Source organism: Zootermopsis nevadensis, unplaced genomic scaffold, assembly GCF_977971745.1.
Source record: "Zootermopsis nevadensis isolate Lab colony 2312 unplaced genomic scaffold, Znev_1.0 Znev_ptg000017l, whole genome shotgun sequence".
In the NCBI taxonomy this organism is placed as follows: Eukaryota; Metazoa; Arthropoda; class Insecta; order Blattodea; family Termopsidae; genus Zootermopsis; species Zootermopsis nevadensis.
This window is the reverse complement of record NW_028259149.1, coordinates 9612766-9631905: the sequence shown is the minus strand read 5'-3', so window position 1 is coordinate 9631905 and position 19140 is coordinate 9612766. Positions and strand designations below refer to the sequence as shown.

Here is a 19140-nt window from a genome sequence, read left to right as displayed (position 1 = left end):
CAAATAAGCCGATGATCCCGTTTAAATGAATTCATGCTTACCTTCTTCTCTGTGGTTGCTACGATTACCTGGTGAATTCCCTCCCACACTCTGACGTCACAGGCGTTATTCCAAGGTTAGTGTCACATTCTGGCAAATGCACCAGAATCGTTACCCAATGCGTACATTTTGTAACTTGTTTTGCGAAATCAAAAAAGTACCATAATAAATGTAAGATTTGAGGTTTTCACAGCGGTGAGTGAGTATGAAGATTTCTGTCTTCTGGGTTGTTGCGCTGTGTAGTCTGGTCGATGTTAACCAACGTTTCAGAGGTCATACTGCCTCCGTCATCAGGGCGATTCTTAGTATGAAGATTTCTGTCTTCTGGGTCGTTGCGCTGTGTAGTCTGGTAGATGTTAACCAACGTTTCAGAGGTCATACTGCCTCCGTCATCAGGGCGATTCTTAGTATGAAGCTTTCTGTCTTCTGGGTTGTTGCGCTGTGTAGTCTGGTCGATGTTTACCAACGTTTCAGAGGTCATACTGCCTCCGTCATCAGGGCGATTCTTTGTATGAAGATTTCTGTCTTCTGGGTTGTTGCGCTGTGTAGTCTGGTCGATGTTAACCAATGTTTCAGAGGTCATACTGCCTCCGTCATCAGGGCGATTCTTAGTATGAAGATTTCTGTCTTCTGGGTTATTGCGCTTTGTAGTCTGGTCGATGTTTACCAACGTTTCAGAGGTCATACTGCCTCCGTCATCAGGGCGATTCATCGACCATACCACACAGCGCAACAACCCAGAAGACAGAAATCATCATTACCATAAGAAAGTTACACATTTTTAAAGACCTGATACTGTTTTACAATTCAGGATTCCAATGGCACTAATGAAGGGACAGAAGAAGTATAATCCATCTCAGGCGTTATCACAGCGTTATGTTGGTATTACTGATGGCAGGAAAATAAACAGTGAAAATGTTGGGTTCTCTTCAATGACATGAAATACGTGCCAATTTCATGAATATCAATTGGGCCTCATTGGGTCAGACGTTATCGAAGACGCGTGAGAACGCTGGCATGATGCCATAAACCTATTCTTCCTTGTAAAATGAGGAAAGTAACTTAACTGGAAGAAGACGGTCTCTACTTCCATATGTTCGTAATTTATTCATCGACATGAATAATCGTGCGTGTATCCATACGGAAAATGGATGTCGATGCTTACTGATGCATATGCAGTTATATTTTCCAGATAATTGAGTAAAATCACGTTCTGTATTTAATATTAGTAAAACTCTATTCAAGCAGATATAAAAAACACAATGCAGTCGGCAGTGATCTATTGATTTGTGGTGGTCTACGCACAATATCTGTGTTTTTCTGAATACAGCGCCGAGCAGCAGGCTTATTTATTACCTGCTTGTCAATGATGTCTCATTCACTTATATTATTTATTCATATAGTGATACAGGGCTGTTGACAGTGAGTATTAAAATTATTCGTCTTTGTTGTGGTGCTCTTTGGGGTTCCGAACGATTAGACTTCATACTATTTAATAGTCTAACATTCTACGTCTTGATTGCGTGGTACTTAATTATGCACATGGGCAACATTACCTTTAAATCGTAAGAATATTGTTATATCGTTCTCCTTTATATTAATTAACACCAATCATTTTTGTGAATCGAAAAAGCACAGAATCGTCTTCACTGTGATCCAAAGCTTGCTAAGTTTGTCTCGTGCGCAGTGAGTGCTATAGTCTTAGATAAACACGGATGGTAAGTTTAGAATCGCCGTTGTAAAGTTAGCAGGCAGACAGCGCGTGCTGTCACGCTGAGTATGACACTTGGGGATTACAGTCACTGACTGACCAATAACAAAGGTGACACAAAATCAACAACGCCCCATTGACGATATCATTTGCCCGACAGATGTAAAGTGTTTGGTTGTTATGCACCGAATCGCTTCAGGACGAAGAGCACTTTGCTGGTGGTTACGTTCTTTTCATGAAGAACATAAAATGAACCCAGGGGAGTTGGTATCCGTTAATTTATTTGCATGTCGCATCTTCTGTTCTGCCGAGTTCTGACGAAATTTGTTATTACGCGTCTAAAAGCTAAATTTGCCAAACTAAGTTCATTCTGAAGATGTATCTTGGGATGTTTCTCCTTGTAGTCTGGTATCAGTTTACCGACGTTTCAGAGGTGCTTAGTGCCTCCATCATCAGGGCGATGAGGAATGACCCTAATGAGTGTGTTATCTCTGCAGCGTCAGTAAGCTTCTACCAGACTACAAGGCGCAACATTTCAGAAGACAATCATCTTCATACTCCATAAGAACCTGAAATCTCACTCGGGAAGTTTATTCTGATCTCAGTCGGTCCAGCATATCTTAAGTCACAGTGATGAAGTAAATCAGTTAAGGATGTTCTTGTATGCAAGAGCGATACAACATTTATGCAAGTCTTAATGATACGACGTATTCTCCTAACGTTATTTTAATATTATTTCTGCTCCAGTTGTACAACACATGTCAAAGGCAGCGAACATAAAAACATATTTTATGTCATTTATACATTTGAAAACGGTAGATTTATAAATGCATAGCTCTTCTTATTCCTGGTGAACTGGGTCTGGAATATGCGATGAAATATAGAAGGAATATATGATACGCCTCTGTCCATCTGTTATTGATTATCTAAGCTAGACAAACTTCGGACGTTGCTCTGGATTGCAATATTTTAGAGCTCATTTGTGTCACAAGATTGTCGAGACTAAACAAACCAAAATATTGATTTTTTTCCTGTAACGAATGAACACCGTTAATATTTTGTTTCGAACGGGTTTTGAAAACGTTTACACGCCCAGTTGCGTATATTACAAGTTAACATCGACACAGAAGAACGCGATTTCGTCAGATTACCAACATTTCTAATCAACTATAAACAATACCCTCATCCCCTTGTTCCCACAATGGGCAGATGCAAAGATGATAATAGCCCAAACAAATCCCCGGGTCTTCAAACACTGACTGGGGCACAAATGACCAGAAAAGATCAATAGTGATCAAGAAGCTTATTTGAGTATACAGTGTGGCAGTGGGAAAATGGACCTTGTTGACACTCACAAAGTGATAAGTGAAGGTGGGGGGGGGGGGGTAGAGGGTCTAGTCGCGTGTCTTGCCAGGCACGTGCTGTAGTGGGGAGTGCTTCAGTGTGGAAGAACCCCTAATGTGTCATATCAGTAAGGTTTAAAATCCTATATCACAACTCGATCGTCAGAAGGTTGCGTATATGGTAATATAGAATGGGGAGGGATACGAAAATGGACCGTATGTTGCTTGTGGGTTGGAGTTGGGATGATTCGTTGGTGACCACGTGGTAATCGTGTGAAACCGGCTCAGGGTAGGTTTCCCACAGTTGTATGCACCTTGCACCTTTTTCCTGTGATGATTTGGACTTGTGTTTATGCGTGGGTGAGAGATAAAAGTGAATTTGGACAGCTGCCTTGACACAGAAATACGTCGTTTCATGCACGGGAACAATTTTCACGAAAATCTATTAAAAATAATCTGTCGGAAACTGCAGTCCACTGTTAGCATTAAGAGGATCGTGGATTGAACACATCACACGCTCTCGCGCTCAGCAGCTGCTGTTGAGTCCTCCACCGTCTCGCGATAGTAGCTAATTTGCAACATATCCCATGGTCTTTATAAACAATATCTGGGTTATTCTTGAACCTTCATTCATTTCCCAGTCATTATATTTAGCGTATGAAGATTTCAGTCTTCTGGGTTGTTGCGCTGTGTGGTATGGTCGATGTTTACCAACGTTTCTGAGGTCATATTGCCTCCATCATCAGGGCGACACAGCGGTGGGTATGAAGATTTCTGTCTTCTGGGTTGTTGCGCTGTGTAGTCTAGTAGATGTTAACCAACGTTTCAGAGGTCGTACTGCCTCCGTCATCAGGGCGATGAATTTGCCAAATTCCCCCGAAGGTAAAGCGGTCAGGGAGTATTGACCGTTCATTTCCATATAATGCCGAGAAGCTATACCTCCACTTCTCCATACGTCTTCACATCATCACAACTTAATTAATCTTTGCGAATTTTGTGTACCTGGTTTTGATTAATTATTTTGTCTGTGATGATGGATTTATTCCAGTTATAGTTTAATTTCTTGTTTTCAAGAGTAGGCGCAGGTGTGGATCTTCTGGTGAAGGTAATGCATATTTAATTGCCATTTCGTGAGGAGTTATTTTTCTATTTTGCTGTATACCGTTTTGTTTCTTCTGTTCAAAGGCGTGCACATTCGTGTTCAGTAGTTTCTTGTTTATCTATAGATATCTTAAGTTATCATATTCTATTGCGTAACATTTTGTACGCTTGTTAGGAGTATTTACAAGGATCTCGTAACCTGGTCTTGAACGGTAATCGTATTTCCTGCCTTTCCAGCAAAATATTTCCCTGTTTCAGTCACACTTCTCAATCGTGCCTGTCCACATGAGATTGCGAAGGTGCGGCCAGAGCTTGAAGCTACCCACTCACCCTCATTTAGTGCCGAGATTAAGATTGTATGGAACTATATCTCTACTCCCACACGAATCTGTAAGGCTTAGTAAAGCACCAGGACGTATTTACCTTTACTTTATATTTGCTTCTGTTTTATACCCGTTTTTCAATTATTTTATATGCTTCAGAGAGCTCTTCGCTTTCTGTAGCACTGCCAGTAACACCATTTCCAGCACAAGGGTCTCTAGTAAAAATCGGAAACTTCAATTAGTCACCATAGCGGGGGGACCTGGAGCGTGCCACCGGGTAATCCCCCGTTTCCCAGACACGCTGTAAAATCTCCGGGAGGCATCGACGTGACGGAACAATAGGCTGCTTCACAGTGAAGGCGATTAAAGGGGAGAGTGAGAATATAAGGAAAGTGTGAGGAAGAAATGGGATAGATGGGGTAGGAGGAAAATCTCTGTGGGCCAAAGGAATCTGAGGAGTGAGATTTGAGGTTTTCACGGCGATGAGTCCGAAGAAAGTTAGCTGTCTTCTGGGTTGTAGGGCCGTGTAGTCTGGTAGAAGTTTGCTAACGTTTCAGAGGTCCCTGCTGTCTCCATCATCAGGACGATGATCATCTGGACCTCTTAAACGTTGGTAAACGTCTACCAGACTGCACGGCGCTACAACCCGGAAGACAGCCATCTTAAAATTTGAGGAGGTAGATGACATGTATGAGTGCAGGATTAGAAGTGATTTTATGGCGAATGTTAATGTACTTTGCGGTTGTGGAGGATTTTAGCCTCTTCTTATTTCTTTAATACAGCTAATAAGATATTACGAGTAGATGCACGGCAAATAAATTACGTCGGCTTATAAAATGTTGATTTACAATTAAGCCTGTTCACCTCTTAACAACACGCAAAGTTACGATTTCGTATTTCACGCATTTGAAATGTTTTTTTTTATTTTTCTCTCCCTTTTTTAATTATCATACATATTTACGTTTATGTAAGTCGCACAATTTGTGATTATCATACAGGATGTTGTAGCAAGTAGCTTATTTCCACGCTGTGCGTACCGTTTTTTTTAAAAAAAAATTGTCTGTTTTTTATGAACTTAACCATTAATGATTTGAATGCTGCAGCGAAAATAAACTTGGTGATTTTTGTCACGACTGTATCTGAGCGAGTATTATCGGCTAAAGCAGTTTGTTTATAAACTTTCAACATCTGAGAGAGGCACAGGTTGAGTGAACACAGTGTACTTGGTTAGTATCAATAAAATAATCAACTCGGCTAATTGGTGATTTATTAATTAGTTGGCCAGGTAGAAGCTATTTAAGTTCATAAATACGTTACTGCTCTTTTGATTTTGACTAGAATTTTATGAAATTACACAAACTTTACCGACTTCACTGTCAGCTGCTGATGCATATGTAAAACAGGAATGGCAGGATTAAAAAGCAGCTTATCTGTCAAATTTTGTGCTAGAAGATACCGAATGTTACCGTTGAACATAATACGGTTTGAAAATGAATCGAAATGTTAAAAGAACGAAGAGTGAATATAGTGAAATACAGAATTCAATGGCTGCAACAACAGACATTTCATGGGGTAGACGTACACGCGACCAACGTGACGCAGTACGCCAGTCTATTGTTAGCCACGCGACTCCATGGCATGGAACGAGAAACATTAATGCAAAAGTATATGCAGAGAGACTTTCATAATAATAATTGGAAGTTGGTTACACTTCAGATGTTGAGGGAAACTTGTGCAAATTTGAACTAGTCGACCATCAACTGACAGGGTTACGTCACTGTAAGCTAATCGATAAATTAATCGGAAGAAATTACTTCCACCAAACCGTTTCAGGAAGTTCTGAATCTCAAATCGGAACTTGAATGTAAGTTGTAATTTTTCTATTTGTATTTTATTCGTTCTTCAGGAACAAAAAGTTTTGTAAAGAACTTAATGCATCAACTCCATTATCTAGTCTTTCTTTAGAAGTTTCAGTGGTTCACCTAGTAAAGAAATTGTCTGAAGATTCATTCATTACCGTGTTCACAAGGTCTTGCAACGGGGCCATGTCCTGAGCCAGACAAATACAATCCACATCCCCAAGCACTATTTCTTTATGATACATTCCATATTATCCTCCCACCTCAGGCTTGACGTCGTTATCGGAAATTCAGTACGTGATAAATACTAACTGCGAAGTTCGACTGTTCTGTATCAGGCCTGTCATAAATTGCTCATTTATTTCGTTCGTCGTACATTCATTTACTTTATTCCTTAGGCACTTACTTTTGAAACACTTTTAATTTAGTTCTTTTATCATAGTAAGGTGCCAAGTTTCGTATAGATACAAAACAAGAGATAAAAGTGTTTTAAAAGTTTTAACTTGATGTTTAATGTTCTGGAAAATGGGCGGTATGATAGGAGTTTTTGAACTGAATAATAATTTATAGAATTTTGTTAATTTCTTAATTTCATCGTGAATGTCGTCCATATTTGTTACAGTTATTCCCAGAAATATTTGGAAAAATTCTGACATGAATTGTAACAGAGGTTTATTATCAAATTTTTGCAGATTCTGCTTTCATGTCGTAATTATATATTTAGGCCTGCACTTGCTTATACATTTTTCCTGACGAGAGAAAAGGCCTGAACAAAACTTTCATATACTCCTATACCACTTATCACAATCATAAGATACATTTAATCTTTTCGTTGTTTTAAACCTCCTTCAGAGGTCATACCACTAGCATAAGCTATTAAAATTTTTACAAGCTTGTTACGTTAAAATTATATTACCTCTTCAATTACCAGCATTTTGAAATTTTGCACTGAAATTTTACTTTTGGAGATCTTCCACTATGCAAATCCTTAATAGCGCTTCGCAGAAGAAATTCCAGAAGAAACAAAATTTCTTGTGGTCGCCCGATTTCACACAAGTTCTCCTTGCTTGGAGATATGACGCAACTCTCAGAACACGCGCGAGAGCATGAGCTGAAGAGATTTTGAAAACTGAAGACCGCTGTGTGTTAGCTGCAATATGCAGGGCAAACACTGGAAGACGCGTGGCGCGCACGGGTCAGCCACGTGGCACGTACGTATGCGTCATAGAAATAAACTTAATGAAACTTGGCAGTACACACCAACCAGCTGCATAAACCACTCTTATGTGTTCTCGTTAATAACATTTTGCTTTTTAGTATTAGTCTATAAACTTAATTCCTTTTTTTCCCCTTATAGGACTGCCATGATTCGTCATAACTATTGTTTGTGTCCCTCGTGACACCAAACAGTCGCAAACATCACGAGGCGATATTTTCCGAACATGTGGCTACTTTAATATTCTTGGTATGGTTCAGTTCAGAATAATACATAGTTTTATTTTCCCGCGTTCTTCCTCAGATTACTATCATCAACTTCAGGGACTCGATTTGTTAGTCTGTTCGTATTCCAACAGCGATCTCCCGGAAAATTTCTCTCCATCTTTTTATGGATCTGCCTCTTTCTTGTTTTACCTTCGGGGAGTACTGTAGAATATTTTTTTGTGAATCTGTGTTGCACATGACACTGCCAGTTCCCGTAATATTTTTGAATTATTTAAAATATGTATGATTTGAGGTTTTCACAGCGGTGAGTATGAAGATTTCTGTCTTCTGGCTTGTTGCGCCGTGTAGTCTGGTAGAAGTTTACCGACGTTTCAGAGGTCCCTGCGGTCTCCATCATCAGGGCGATCATAATATATTTGTTACTTGTTGTTGTGAATATGTTAAATATTATTATTGTTGAGTTGAATCTGTAATTGGTCGCTCTAGCTGTTCAGTCATCACGTTAAAATAAAGAATTTAATTAAATTATTATCAGTATTAGTTATTTTTTCCGAGTTTGGGAGGCTGTAATCTCCAGATTTCGTTAATATAAAATGTTGGATTTTGAGGATATTTAACTCGTGACCCACGTTCACCCATTTCCCAGTTCGTATGTTTCTGTAAAAATGTTGCTTAATTATATTGTTTTCTTTTAGGAGGGGAGAGATTTTGTGTCGTAGGACACGTCTCATGAGTCACTTCCGTTTTTCTTGTGATTTTGTTTGCATCGAGACTCGACTTCTTCTGCGCGTCCGGACACTGATCCCCCCACAGAACTGAATTTGCAACCTTATTGGTGTAGGGGGGAGTAGCTAAGGGAGGTTATCTTTGATGGTGACTTTATCCAAGTACTGCGGTATAAAAGAAGGGCCGACTTGTGCTGGTTGTCAGCTGTGCTCTGTTGCGTCGTAAGGGATTCTAAGGTAATTAGACCCGTCAGGCCACACTGGAACGTCACTGCAGATGTGAGTGTGTGGCAGCGATGGTGTAAAAGAGTGAATTAACGGGTAAGTCAGTATTGGAGTGAATTTTTGAATTATAAAGTGATTGAGCGAGCGAGTATTGTGAATGAGAGACGTGACAGTAGGTGGCGAACGAATAAAGCCTCAGATATTCAGGAGTGTTAGTATTCACTCCTAATAATCCACTGGATATGAAAATTTATCAGTTGATTGGATGCGGTGATAAGGTTTAAGTGGAAATCAATAAAATTTTTGGAAAGGGGAGCGAAACAGATTGAAGGTACGAATATGGATTGAAAAATTACTGTATCTGAAATGGGATGAAGGTTAAATCATGTGAATGTTTCTAATGTGATTTAGCTTTAAATTACACAAGAGTAACAAAATTTAAACGGTGACTATTTTGATAAGTTGTATTATATTTATTTGTTTTGAAGTGAAACATTTTAGAACCAAGAAGTCAGGAATAAATTGACTACATTATTAGGGATCAACGGTTTTATATTTTGCAAATACATAAATATGTTAAAATATGGTATTTATTTTCGTTTTGTAAACCTCTTAACCCTGGGGTGTAGCAGTTGTCGGTTTCAACGAAGAATTAGGGGTTGTTTTCATACGAATTGTATTAATTATATTGTAATTTGATTCGCACGCATTTGGAATACGGAGCACTGAACATCATTAATCTATAAAAATGTATAAATGATCCAGTCGCAGCTAATTGTTTCAGGAATAAGGAACGTCATGTCACACGATTGTCCATCAGGCTATAACAAATGGGACTGACGGGAAGATAAAACAGCGCTCAACCCTTGCAATGTACAACGTAAGGTTCAATCGAATTTAATGCCAGAACTTTGACACATGAGTCGGGATAAACTTAAATTCAAGAACAGTTTCCTTTTAGCTCTTGCTTTTGGCTTTCAGGAGACCGACAGCTGACAAATCTGTGTTAATTGATGCAGACTGGAGCAATTTATCAGCAGCATGCATTGCCTTCTGGGTCTTTTTGTAAACCCAGTAATTAATATCCAGTCGCTAAATCACTATAACAGTGTTGCATTTAGGCGTACATTTCGGTGTTTCGATTGTCTTCTTGCCACCAACAGGACGATAGAAATTATGTGTAGACGTGCCATTTAAACTCAACCCAAAAACGGTCACACATTATGGTTTAAGAACAGAATCAGAAACAGGCCCATCTTAATGTAATAATCTCTCCAATCTACCCTATGACGCTCGATTCAAGGCCACCATTGTTACTAGGCCGCTGCTCATGCCTTTAGCGCAAGAACTGTGCAGGTTCTAACATTGTGTATTCATGAGCAGAACGCTTGTTCTTTCACGTAACATAATTTCGCATCGAAATCGTTTGCAACTGTTTGAGAAACATCTAGCAATGCGTATTCTGACAATGAAGTACTGTAGAAGACAGAAATACGACCGACAGGTAACAAAATTTCGGGACACAGGAAGTGTTTGCGACAGGAAACGTCCGGCGACGGACATTGCTGACAGGTGAGAGGCAGAAACACTGCAAAACGACTCGATTGTTTTGTTGTACTGATGTCAGCAAAGCTTACAAATACTGTTGTAGTTTCGACTGCGTCTGAAATGGAACTCCTTATTATGTTACAAGATAGATTGACCTTAGGGAGATTGGATTTGAGGGTGTGGACTGGATGAATCTGCCTAAGGATAGGAACTGAATACGGGCTTTTGTCAACACGACAGTGAACACACTGGTTTCATTAAATGTTATAAAGTTTCTTGATTGGCTTAAGGACTCCTACGATGTTCAGTTTTCCAGATGTAATTTTATATTTGTCATTTCCCGTGCGTTCTACAGTCCGTCCCATCTCATCCCACTTGATTCTATCACGTTAATAATATTTGATGAAGATAAATTATTACGATTCTTAGTATGAAATACAAGTGTGTCAATGTAGGCGATATGAATAAATTAAGCAGACAATTTAGACTGTCACATAACGAGAAACGTGGTAATTTGTGTGGGTTACCTTCTGTATTGACTATGGTTAAATTAATGTGTTGATGGACTGGACATAATTTTGGCGTGGGATGCGTATGGAAAAGTGTAACTTATAAGATTAAGAAGGAAATCGAATGGTAACATAAAGATGAATCTTAGACAAAAGGGCTGTGAGGACAAGGTTGGCGGTGGATATATCTGTCCCGCTATCGTGTTTATCTGTGGGTCATTGTATCGGTTTGAAGCTTTGGGTTTAATTACCAGAGAATTATTTAGTTAAAACTTTCTATTTGTAGGTTAATCAGAGCTGCAGTGAGTCGTATTGTATGGGTTTCTGTTCGTGAGAAATTCATAGCATCGTAGGGGCCTATCCTGCAGTCCGTAATCAATATGCTTTTATAAGTGGCCCAGTCATTGTGATCTGAGTGCACTGACATTTGTCTGCGACCCTATTTGATTTGTAAAGGCTCGGAGTTTTAGAAGTTGGGGTGGGGTTCGGGTCTTTAATATTGTACTACAGCGAAATTTTGACAACTGAATGATCTTAATTTTCCATGGAAGAGAGATATCTCGATCCAGACACATTTAATAAGTAGTGTAGAAGGACAGAACCTTGAACCTTCCAGAGTTAAAAGTAATGCGAAATTTTAAAATGTTTTATTAAGTTGATTTTGTTTGAGATTTAATTTTCTCGTGGGGTGAAGATGTTGATGTTGGTCTTGGGACGTCGTATGGACTTGCAGGTAGATATCAACGTTTCGTAGGAATATTCTTTCTCTATCTTCAGGGCTTCATAGTAGTCTATATGGTCTTAAGGAGTAAGTGATTAGGTGTTGATGTTAGAACATTTTAATAGGTCCCATGAGTAAATCAGCTTGTGCATATAATTCAAAAATCAGTTTTGTGTATTGCCATGGTTAAGAATGTAAATATCTTTAGTTTTCTTCACCGACGTGGTGTTCAGATATCTGGCAATTCACCTTACGTTCTGTGCTGTTCATTGCCCTTTGAACCCACGATCTGAGTATGGATTGAGGGCAGCTTCGTGTTCTTACTCAATACCGTGAGAAAATAAATTCGAGATGTTTAGGGATAACCTCCTAACAATAAATGCAAATATCGAGCTGAAAGTGGAGAGAGAATAATCGCTGAATTGTAAATTACACCCCCATCCGAGCCGCGCATGCGTAGAGCGTGTGAGAACGCGTGCCTAAATGTGGTTCCCACGAGTGTCCCCTCTCCTCTACATCCCATGAATGTGACTGTCCACGCGCCACAGCTGCGTCCACTATGAGGTTGGCCACCCGCACAACAAGCCACGCCTCCAGCCCTAATACATCTGGGATTACAATTGGGGGGTTATATAGGCGTATGGGGATGGATGTATCATGCTCCATTCGTGTTTCATCCAACACACAGTTCACGACAGTCTGAAGTTGTCAAATTTTGAGACTTTCTTGTCATCTTGCTGTGGAGACTGGAACAATCTTTTGACGAAATGGCTCCATTTCCGATCCGCAAGATTGTCTGTAGCACTGGAAAGAAGTGTATGAAGGTATGTATACATTCAATTGTTTTACGTCACTTGTAATTTCATTCTCACTATTTTTTACATATACAAATTTATAAACATTCAACAGATATGCCTAAATTTATGCATGTATAGGTGTGTAAATACACAATCATAGAAACTGTCTTTATCTATGTATGTAAACATAAATAGTCTTTTGTTATGCATGCTTGTAAATGCACTTATAAACTTTCTCCTTGTGAATGTACGTGAACACAATCAGATTTTTTGTCTGCATGTGTGTAAAATTGTGTATGTAGATAAACATAAAGGCAGTATGTACTTTTATGTAATCCTGAACGAGGTGATAACTGGAGACATGTTACGTTATTACTGTTCTGTTACATTTGTTTCGTACCGCAAAGAAAACACCGCGTCCCCAGTACAATGTTAAATTAGTAAATGCTGTTCAGGGAAATGAACGTCATTTGTTTTCAGAATAATATGCAACCTATAAACACACTTTGTGGGCAAAATATAGTGTTATCGAATATTAAAGTAGGTGGTACATATAAGTACCACTTTACTGTAAGTGGTTAAAAAGTAATGACGTAGTGAAATTGGTTATTTCTCATATCACACATCTTTAATAAATTACCGGAATTATTTTGTGTTTGTAACGTGTGTATCAGATTAATCGTTTACGTGCACTTTTAATGAACATGGCAAAGTAAACAGCAACAGAATGTAATACACTCATGAAAATTGTCTGCAAGATTTCAATAATTTTATTGTTTGCCCTTTTCGTCAAGTATTGTGATGGCGATTAAATTTCGGGGATGTGATTCGCAGAACATGCAGCACACATGAGGGAAATTAGAAATGTTTATCAAATTTTGAACGTAGGCCGAAAACATCGAGGCTAGAAAACGCTAGGTAAATCGGTAGGATAACATTTAAATTGATCTTGGAGAAATACATTGTCTTCAGGACAGGAGCTGATGTCGAGATTTTGCGAACATGCTGATAAACGCTCTTATTTATAAAAGGTGGGGAGTTTCTTGACGAACTCAGCGACTGTCAGCTTCTGAATATTCATCTATACAGAATTGGTTGATTAGATGAGAAACTTATTTGAAATTATTTTTAAGGTACGTTCTTGAAAAGATGTCAGGCCCTTCTCATTTAGTTCTCGTCTACTTTGTTGTAGGTAATAAAGAAACTTGCAAATCCGAGAAGGCAGACCGAAACACGGTCTCCAGACCCGCGCAGTCCTCTGACAGACCAAATAGTCCAGCTGCCTGCAGTAACAGAGAACCTCAGCGCTGTGACGTCATGCACAGAGGACTGCAAGAGCAACGTCACTACAGTCACGTGGCTTGATGACGTCAGAGATCTTGAAGACATGGAGAACCGCTTGAACGAAGCTCTCGAGTTAAAGATGATGAAAATGGTCTGACTTAAGGGCAGCCCATGGCTGCTGTGGCCAGCTTTAATAAATAAGCAGCCTGATGTTGTTTATTGTCCGCGTCTTCTTGAAGTTTTTAAAGAAGGAAGGAGGGAGGTTTAGATGATACGCTCTGCGCATGCTCAGTAACACTGTCCAACATAACGTGTTTTTGTTGTACCCGCAGAAAGAAAGACAGAGGGTTAGGTTCGATTAGTTTACGTTGATTTGATCCTCGCAAATGAAACAACGTGATGTTTGTAAATGTTGAGATAGTGGTAGTATCAGAAGCGAATGTTTTCTGATTTTATAAGAGATTTCTTTTCAGCACTTGCTAAAATTATTCCTTGAAATGTGGATTAATGAGTAAAAATATTTTTTTGCAGCGTTACGGAAAATGTATTCTTTCTCACTTTTTTCCGAAGACTGTGGTGGTAAAGTATCAGACAAACTTGAGTACTATCCTAATCTAGTCAAAGTATCCAACACAAGTGACTCAAAGTGGTCAGAGGAAATGTAAATAATCTGTTGTTCAATTAAATTCAGATATCTTCTTTAATTAGTACGTAAGAAGTAGCTAATGCATATACTAATTAGTGCCTTTGATTTAATATATAAGTATATAAAAGTGATGTACAGTATTATGCCTATTGGTCGAATAAAGGTAAAATTTCTTATTCTGCTCATTTTATTTCTTCTCGTACCACAAGAACAGGAATGGAAAGCACCTACATTACAATACTAATTATTATCATGTCTCTGAGGAAAACCCAGAAAGGTAGGTTTCTCTTGTTCCTCCTCCTAACTCCTTGTCATATCTTCTTTGATCAACTAGACAAGCAAATAGACCATCATAAATTAAACAACCCAATAAATGTAGGACTTCATTTTTAAAAATCTTTAATCATCGATTTTAGATCCATACGTATGATAGATAGAGATTATTCTCGTTCCGCCATTTTAATTGCTTGGTACAGGCTTCGCACAATTCATACTTTCGATCTACCTTTTAGAAGGGACTTGTAGTTTTGTCAAGTTGCGAAATTTTGTGTTGAACTATTGTCGACCCTGTTGTCAGTGATTAATGTGATAAGAACGAAGCGTGGTTCTGTGTCTCGCTTGTGAATGTGACAAAGAAACGTGTCTTGTGCTATACACGTGTTCATTTTTAGTTAGAAATAAATACAGAGGAATAAGAAAGTTAACACTGGAAGGAAGTTCGAAGGGAACAAGTTTACGAAGAGTGTAGTGATGCACGTGTCAGTATACGTAACCCAAGACAGTCACGTGTCGCTAGAATACTGAGTACAGTTGCACGTTCAAGTGCATGGAAAGAAAACCAAATTATTTAGATTGTGCAAAGAGTTTTGGCAGTGGAAAGTGTAAACAAAGTTAAATACAAGTACATAATTATTGGTTTAGGAATAATATTCAGTTTCATAATGTAAATACTGTGATTCATTGGCTGGACATTTTGTGAACTTTCAAGGCCGGGTACTGAAAGACAAGTTGTAAGGGCTAGAATGTAAATTCTACAAAGACATCTCATACTACTCTATGAAATAAACACGAGACTAATATGTGGGTTGATAAAGATTGAAAACGGCGGAAACTGTGTCATAATGGGTCTACCGCCTCGAACCACACATTTTAAAAATAGAATAAATAAACTTTGAACTGCCCGACAGCGATTGAAAGAGATGAAGTTGCAGATGTTAGAAATGAAGGCGAAAGAATCAGCAAGGAAACCAGGGATTAAGAAGAGAAGGGAATTCAGGCACTCCTGCTGCTGCTACTAGTTCTGTGAGTTTTTACTTCGACTTCACTTTTCTCAGAATTAATATTTCAAGTTTTATTTACTTTTTTTTTAAAAGTATTTATTTAAAATGTCGCTATCCATACTACGCATTTGACTTGTTATGAAACTGTGTAGAGAAGTTGACCAATAGATGTGGCTCTAGTTACACGCGCTTTTGTTATCCTTTTCAGAACATCCGTGGTTTTATTTCGGTATTACGAGGAGCATTTTAGCTTCCATTTCATCCGTACCCTACATTAAATGTCGATCCAACTCACAAGTTCGTAGTGAAGTTATTGCAGACTGCAGGATGTTGATAGTACGAGATTGGGGGTGGCTTCCAGTTCAGTGACGTTCAAACCAAATTTCGTGAAAATCAATCAACTGACTAAAAGTTTACACGTACACATACGGATGACATTTTGATCTCACAAACCTATGCTTTTCATTGAGAAACTGAAGGACGTTTAAAAGTCGATGCAATTATGAATGTTGCCAACCATTAGTGTTTAGTAACAAAAGCGTCAACTTTATTTTACGCTATTTAAAAGACAGCATCAGAATTTATCAGTGACGACATGAAAATCTAGAGGTAATAAGAGGTCAAATGCGGCAGAAGTATGAAGTTAAGCCTATGCATGCATTTTCTAACTTATTACATTTGTGTTTTATAATGCTGAGGGAATGGTGAAATGAAACGTTTTAAATTGTGCTGTCTATACATGAATTTAAACAAATTATATTTGCTGTTTTCGGAAATTGAAAATTCTTTTGCGGATAAATTTGTTGCGCATACCAAGTCGTACTTCCTGAAAGCACGAAACCTTTTGTGATCATTTTCCTTTAACACAGCTGCAGCAACAGAGTAAATTAATTTCTTGGCTGCTGTCCGTGGGATCTAATTATTCCGCTCACTGAAAATTAACTTGATCATGTCATGGGTAATTGTGGCGTGACAAAAACAGTATCAGGATAGCAGCGGGACGGGGGGGGGGGGGGGGGGGGGGGGTTGTAGGTCTACTGAGCTATCTCGTTAATCAAAACTAGTTCAGAAAGATACACTTGTAACAAGTGTAGAAAACAGGTAGATTACCTGCACCAGCGCCATCGTAGAAAGGGGTAGGCCTACATTACATACACGCACGCGCTCATTTTCTATGTTATATATATTCTGTGTATGCTAGTGGCTTTAGTGGTCGAGAGGAAGGAATTATAATTCACTTCATCTTTTGACGTAAATACGTCTATATTTTAGGGTCAGTGTCATTCCGCAAAAAGTGTGACGAAAATGTGTAAGATAGTTACCTAGGAAACTTCATCTGTTTATCAACAAATAAACAACAATGGTTACCTAAGAAACATCTCTTTACTCGGCATTGTTGTTACCTAGGAAACGTCATCTGCGTACTCGGCATTGTTATTACCTATAAAACATTACATTACTTTACATTACATTCAGCTACCACAGACCCATTTAAGCGTAACTAATTCAAGTTGATTAAGCAATGTCTTAATCAAACTTATCTCAATTGTAAAGCATGTATAAAGGAAATATTTAGAATAAAGCCAATATATAAACTTCATTTCCGTATAGACGTATTTACGTCAAATTCTCCGGAACCGTGGTTCCACTGACAATTTTTTTTAATCGAGCTACAAAAATTGATACAAATGGCGTTTCGGGAGGTTCCTCTATTCCTGTTGTCAATATACTTATATTATTTTTAGTACTAATTGGGCCGGTTGAGGTCAAACTCGGGACCTTTGGAACATTACGCTGCTAATACGATAACCACCACAGGAATATTAACGTACTAGGCAATTATTTTTTATAAAAATTTCGGATTCGATCCCATGCAGTGGCACTGATACTGAAAGAAATTAAAAGTAACAAGTCTTGTCAGTTTTACAGTTAATCACGTTTTCTGGTTATCAGTCTACATTTTCACAGTATGGATTTGAAATGTTTTCATTTGAACATGAAATGATTTTCCTGGCAGATGTCTTATCTCAACTTTTATTCAAAATCTGCAAAAGGTGTGCGTGCCAGCGAATGGCTCCCCGACACAATTATAGTGAAATTGAAGATAAAATCATGCGGAAGGAAGCTGTCATGGGCAGAGAATTGAATCTGGGACCTCCCGAATACTGCCAGCCAGTCCACTCCGACGTTGAATGAGAATAAGAAAGTGTTTACCTCGGAATTGAAGCAACAAATCGCAGGCTGATCAGATGCTGATGTAGCATGGCCCATTCATGCGCAATGCGCAAGCCGCTCTGAGCGGTGTGTCATTACGTCTGTGTGAGACCCCACGGAGCCAGATTCCATGCGCGTGCAAGCGTGTGTGTGTTTGTGTGTACGCAGCGGGCAGGCGCCTACACTCGTTCTTAGCCACCAGCAAGTATCCACCCACTGCCTAATCTCGATATTACGGAGCCCGGTATCAGGTTGTCGGTACCTGGCTAAAGTGTGCTGTTCAATAGTCCTTCATCGTCATCAGATAATCCAGCATTTAATATCTTTATTCGCTGTATTTATAACAATAATAGGTACTTGTGGGTTATCGGGACGCATCGCTTTAAAAATAGGTTAGGTTAGGTTAGGTTAGGTTAGGTTAATGTGTGTGGAGAGTAATAAATAACTGAACGAATTAACAGATAAGAACAACCCTAACCTAACCTAACCTAACCTATTTTTAAAGCGATGTGTCCCGATAACCCACAAGTACCCAATAATTTTAGCTGTGTTTAGTCTCCTTCCATTAAGTTTCCAAACTAAAAGCTTTTTGTGCACCTATTTGATGTTTTCCAAATACGTTCTAGATGCCCCCCGCCCGTCTCATTCTGTTTTAATCACCGCAATAATATGAGGTCAGAAATAACGTAGTAGGCGTGATTTTTCATATTTTCAGTTAGTCTATTCTCCTTAGCCCTTGGTTTCCTGACATCCTAAATCTGTGTTCTTTCAGACAGCGACAATTTATACACTCATAAAGAATAGGTGGTAGAATTATAACAGAAGCTTGGTCAGAGCTTTCAATTTTCGGAACTTAGGTCATCTTTGGTTTTTGAATCTGAATTTGTAATGTGTTTCGTGGTTTATTGTCTCAAGGAGAATGATGGAATATTATCCTTAATTACGTCATAATTATCATCGTCATCATAAACAATACCTAACATACTTTACTGCGTAAAGATAAATTTGGATATTAAGTGATAGGTAGGAATTACAAAACTGCTCCACATATGATCTTATTATCGGTGTTGATCTTGTGGACTGTTATGGCATGAGAACCTCAAATCACATGTATGTTCATAAAACTGTTTGCGTCGATGAGAAATTCTTTGAATATTGAAGCCTGGTTATTTATAATCGTGTTTAATTTCTGCTACGTTAAAATTCTCAGATATGATCTAAGACATGAGATTTCAGGTTCTCACTTTGGCGATTATGAAATTTACCGTGTTCTGCGAACTTACACCTAGTAGTACGGTATAAATTGATCGACGTTTCAGAGGAGACAATAAGAATCTCTGAAACGTCGGTAAATTTGTATGAGATTACACGG

General features: G+C 38.7%; 2 protein-coding genes across 2 annotated transcripts in view; both read left to right on the top strand.

The window, feature by feature from the left end:
- The first annotated feature begins 530 nt into the window (after window positions 1–530).
- LOC110839425 (uncharacterized) lies at window positions 531–14450 on the top strand. The gene is made up of 2 exons (XM_087350365.1): window positions 531–12371; window positions 13537–14450. Exons 1-2 carry the CDS (start codon window positions 12315–12317, stop codon window positions 13783–13785), a joined length of 306 nt encoding a protein of 101 aa, XP_087206491.1. The 5' UTR covers window positions 531–12314; the 3' UTR covers window positions 13786–14450.
- A 410-nt stretch (window positions 14451–14860) lies between these two features.
- Window positions 14861–19140, top strand: part of Syn2 (Syntrophin-like 2) — a 102259-nt gene continuing 97979 nt past the window's right edge. Inside the window, exon 1 of the mRNA XM_022083572.2 lies at window positions 14861–15576. The gene's annotated coding sequence lies outside the window, so the exon portion shown is untranslated. The remainder of the gene's footprint in view (window positions 15577–19140) is intronic.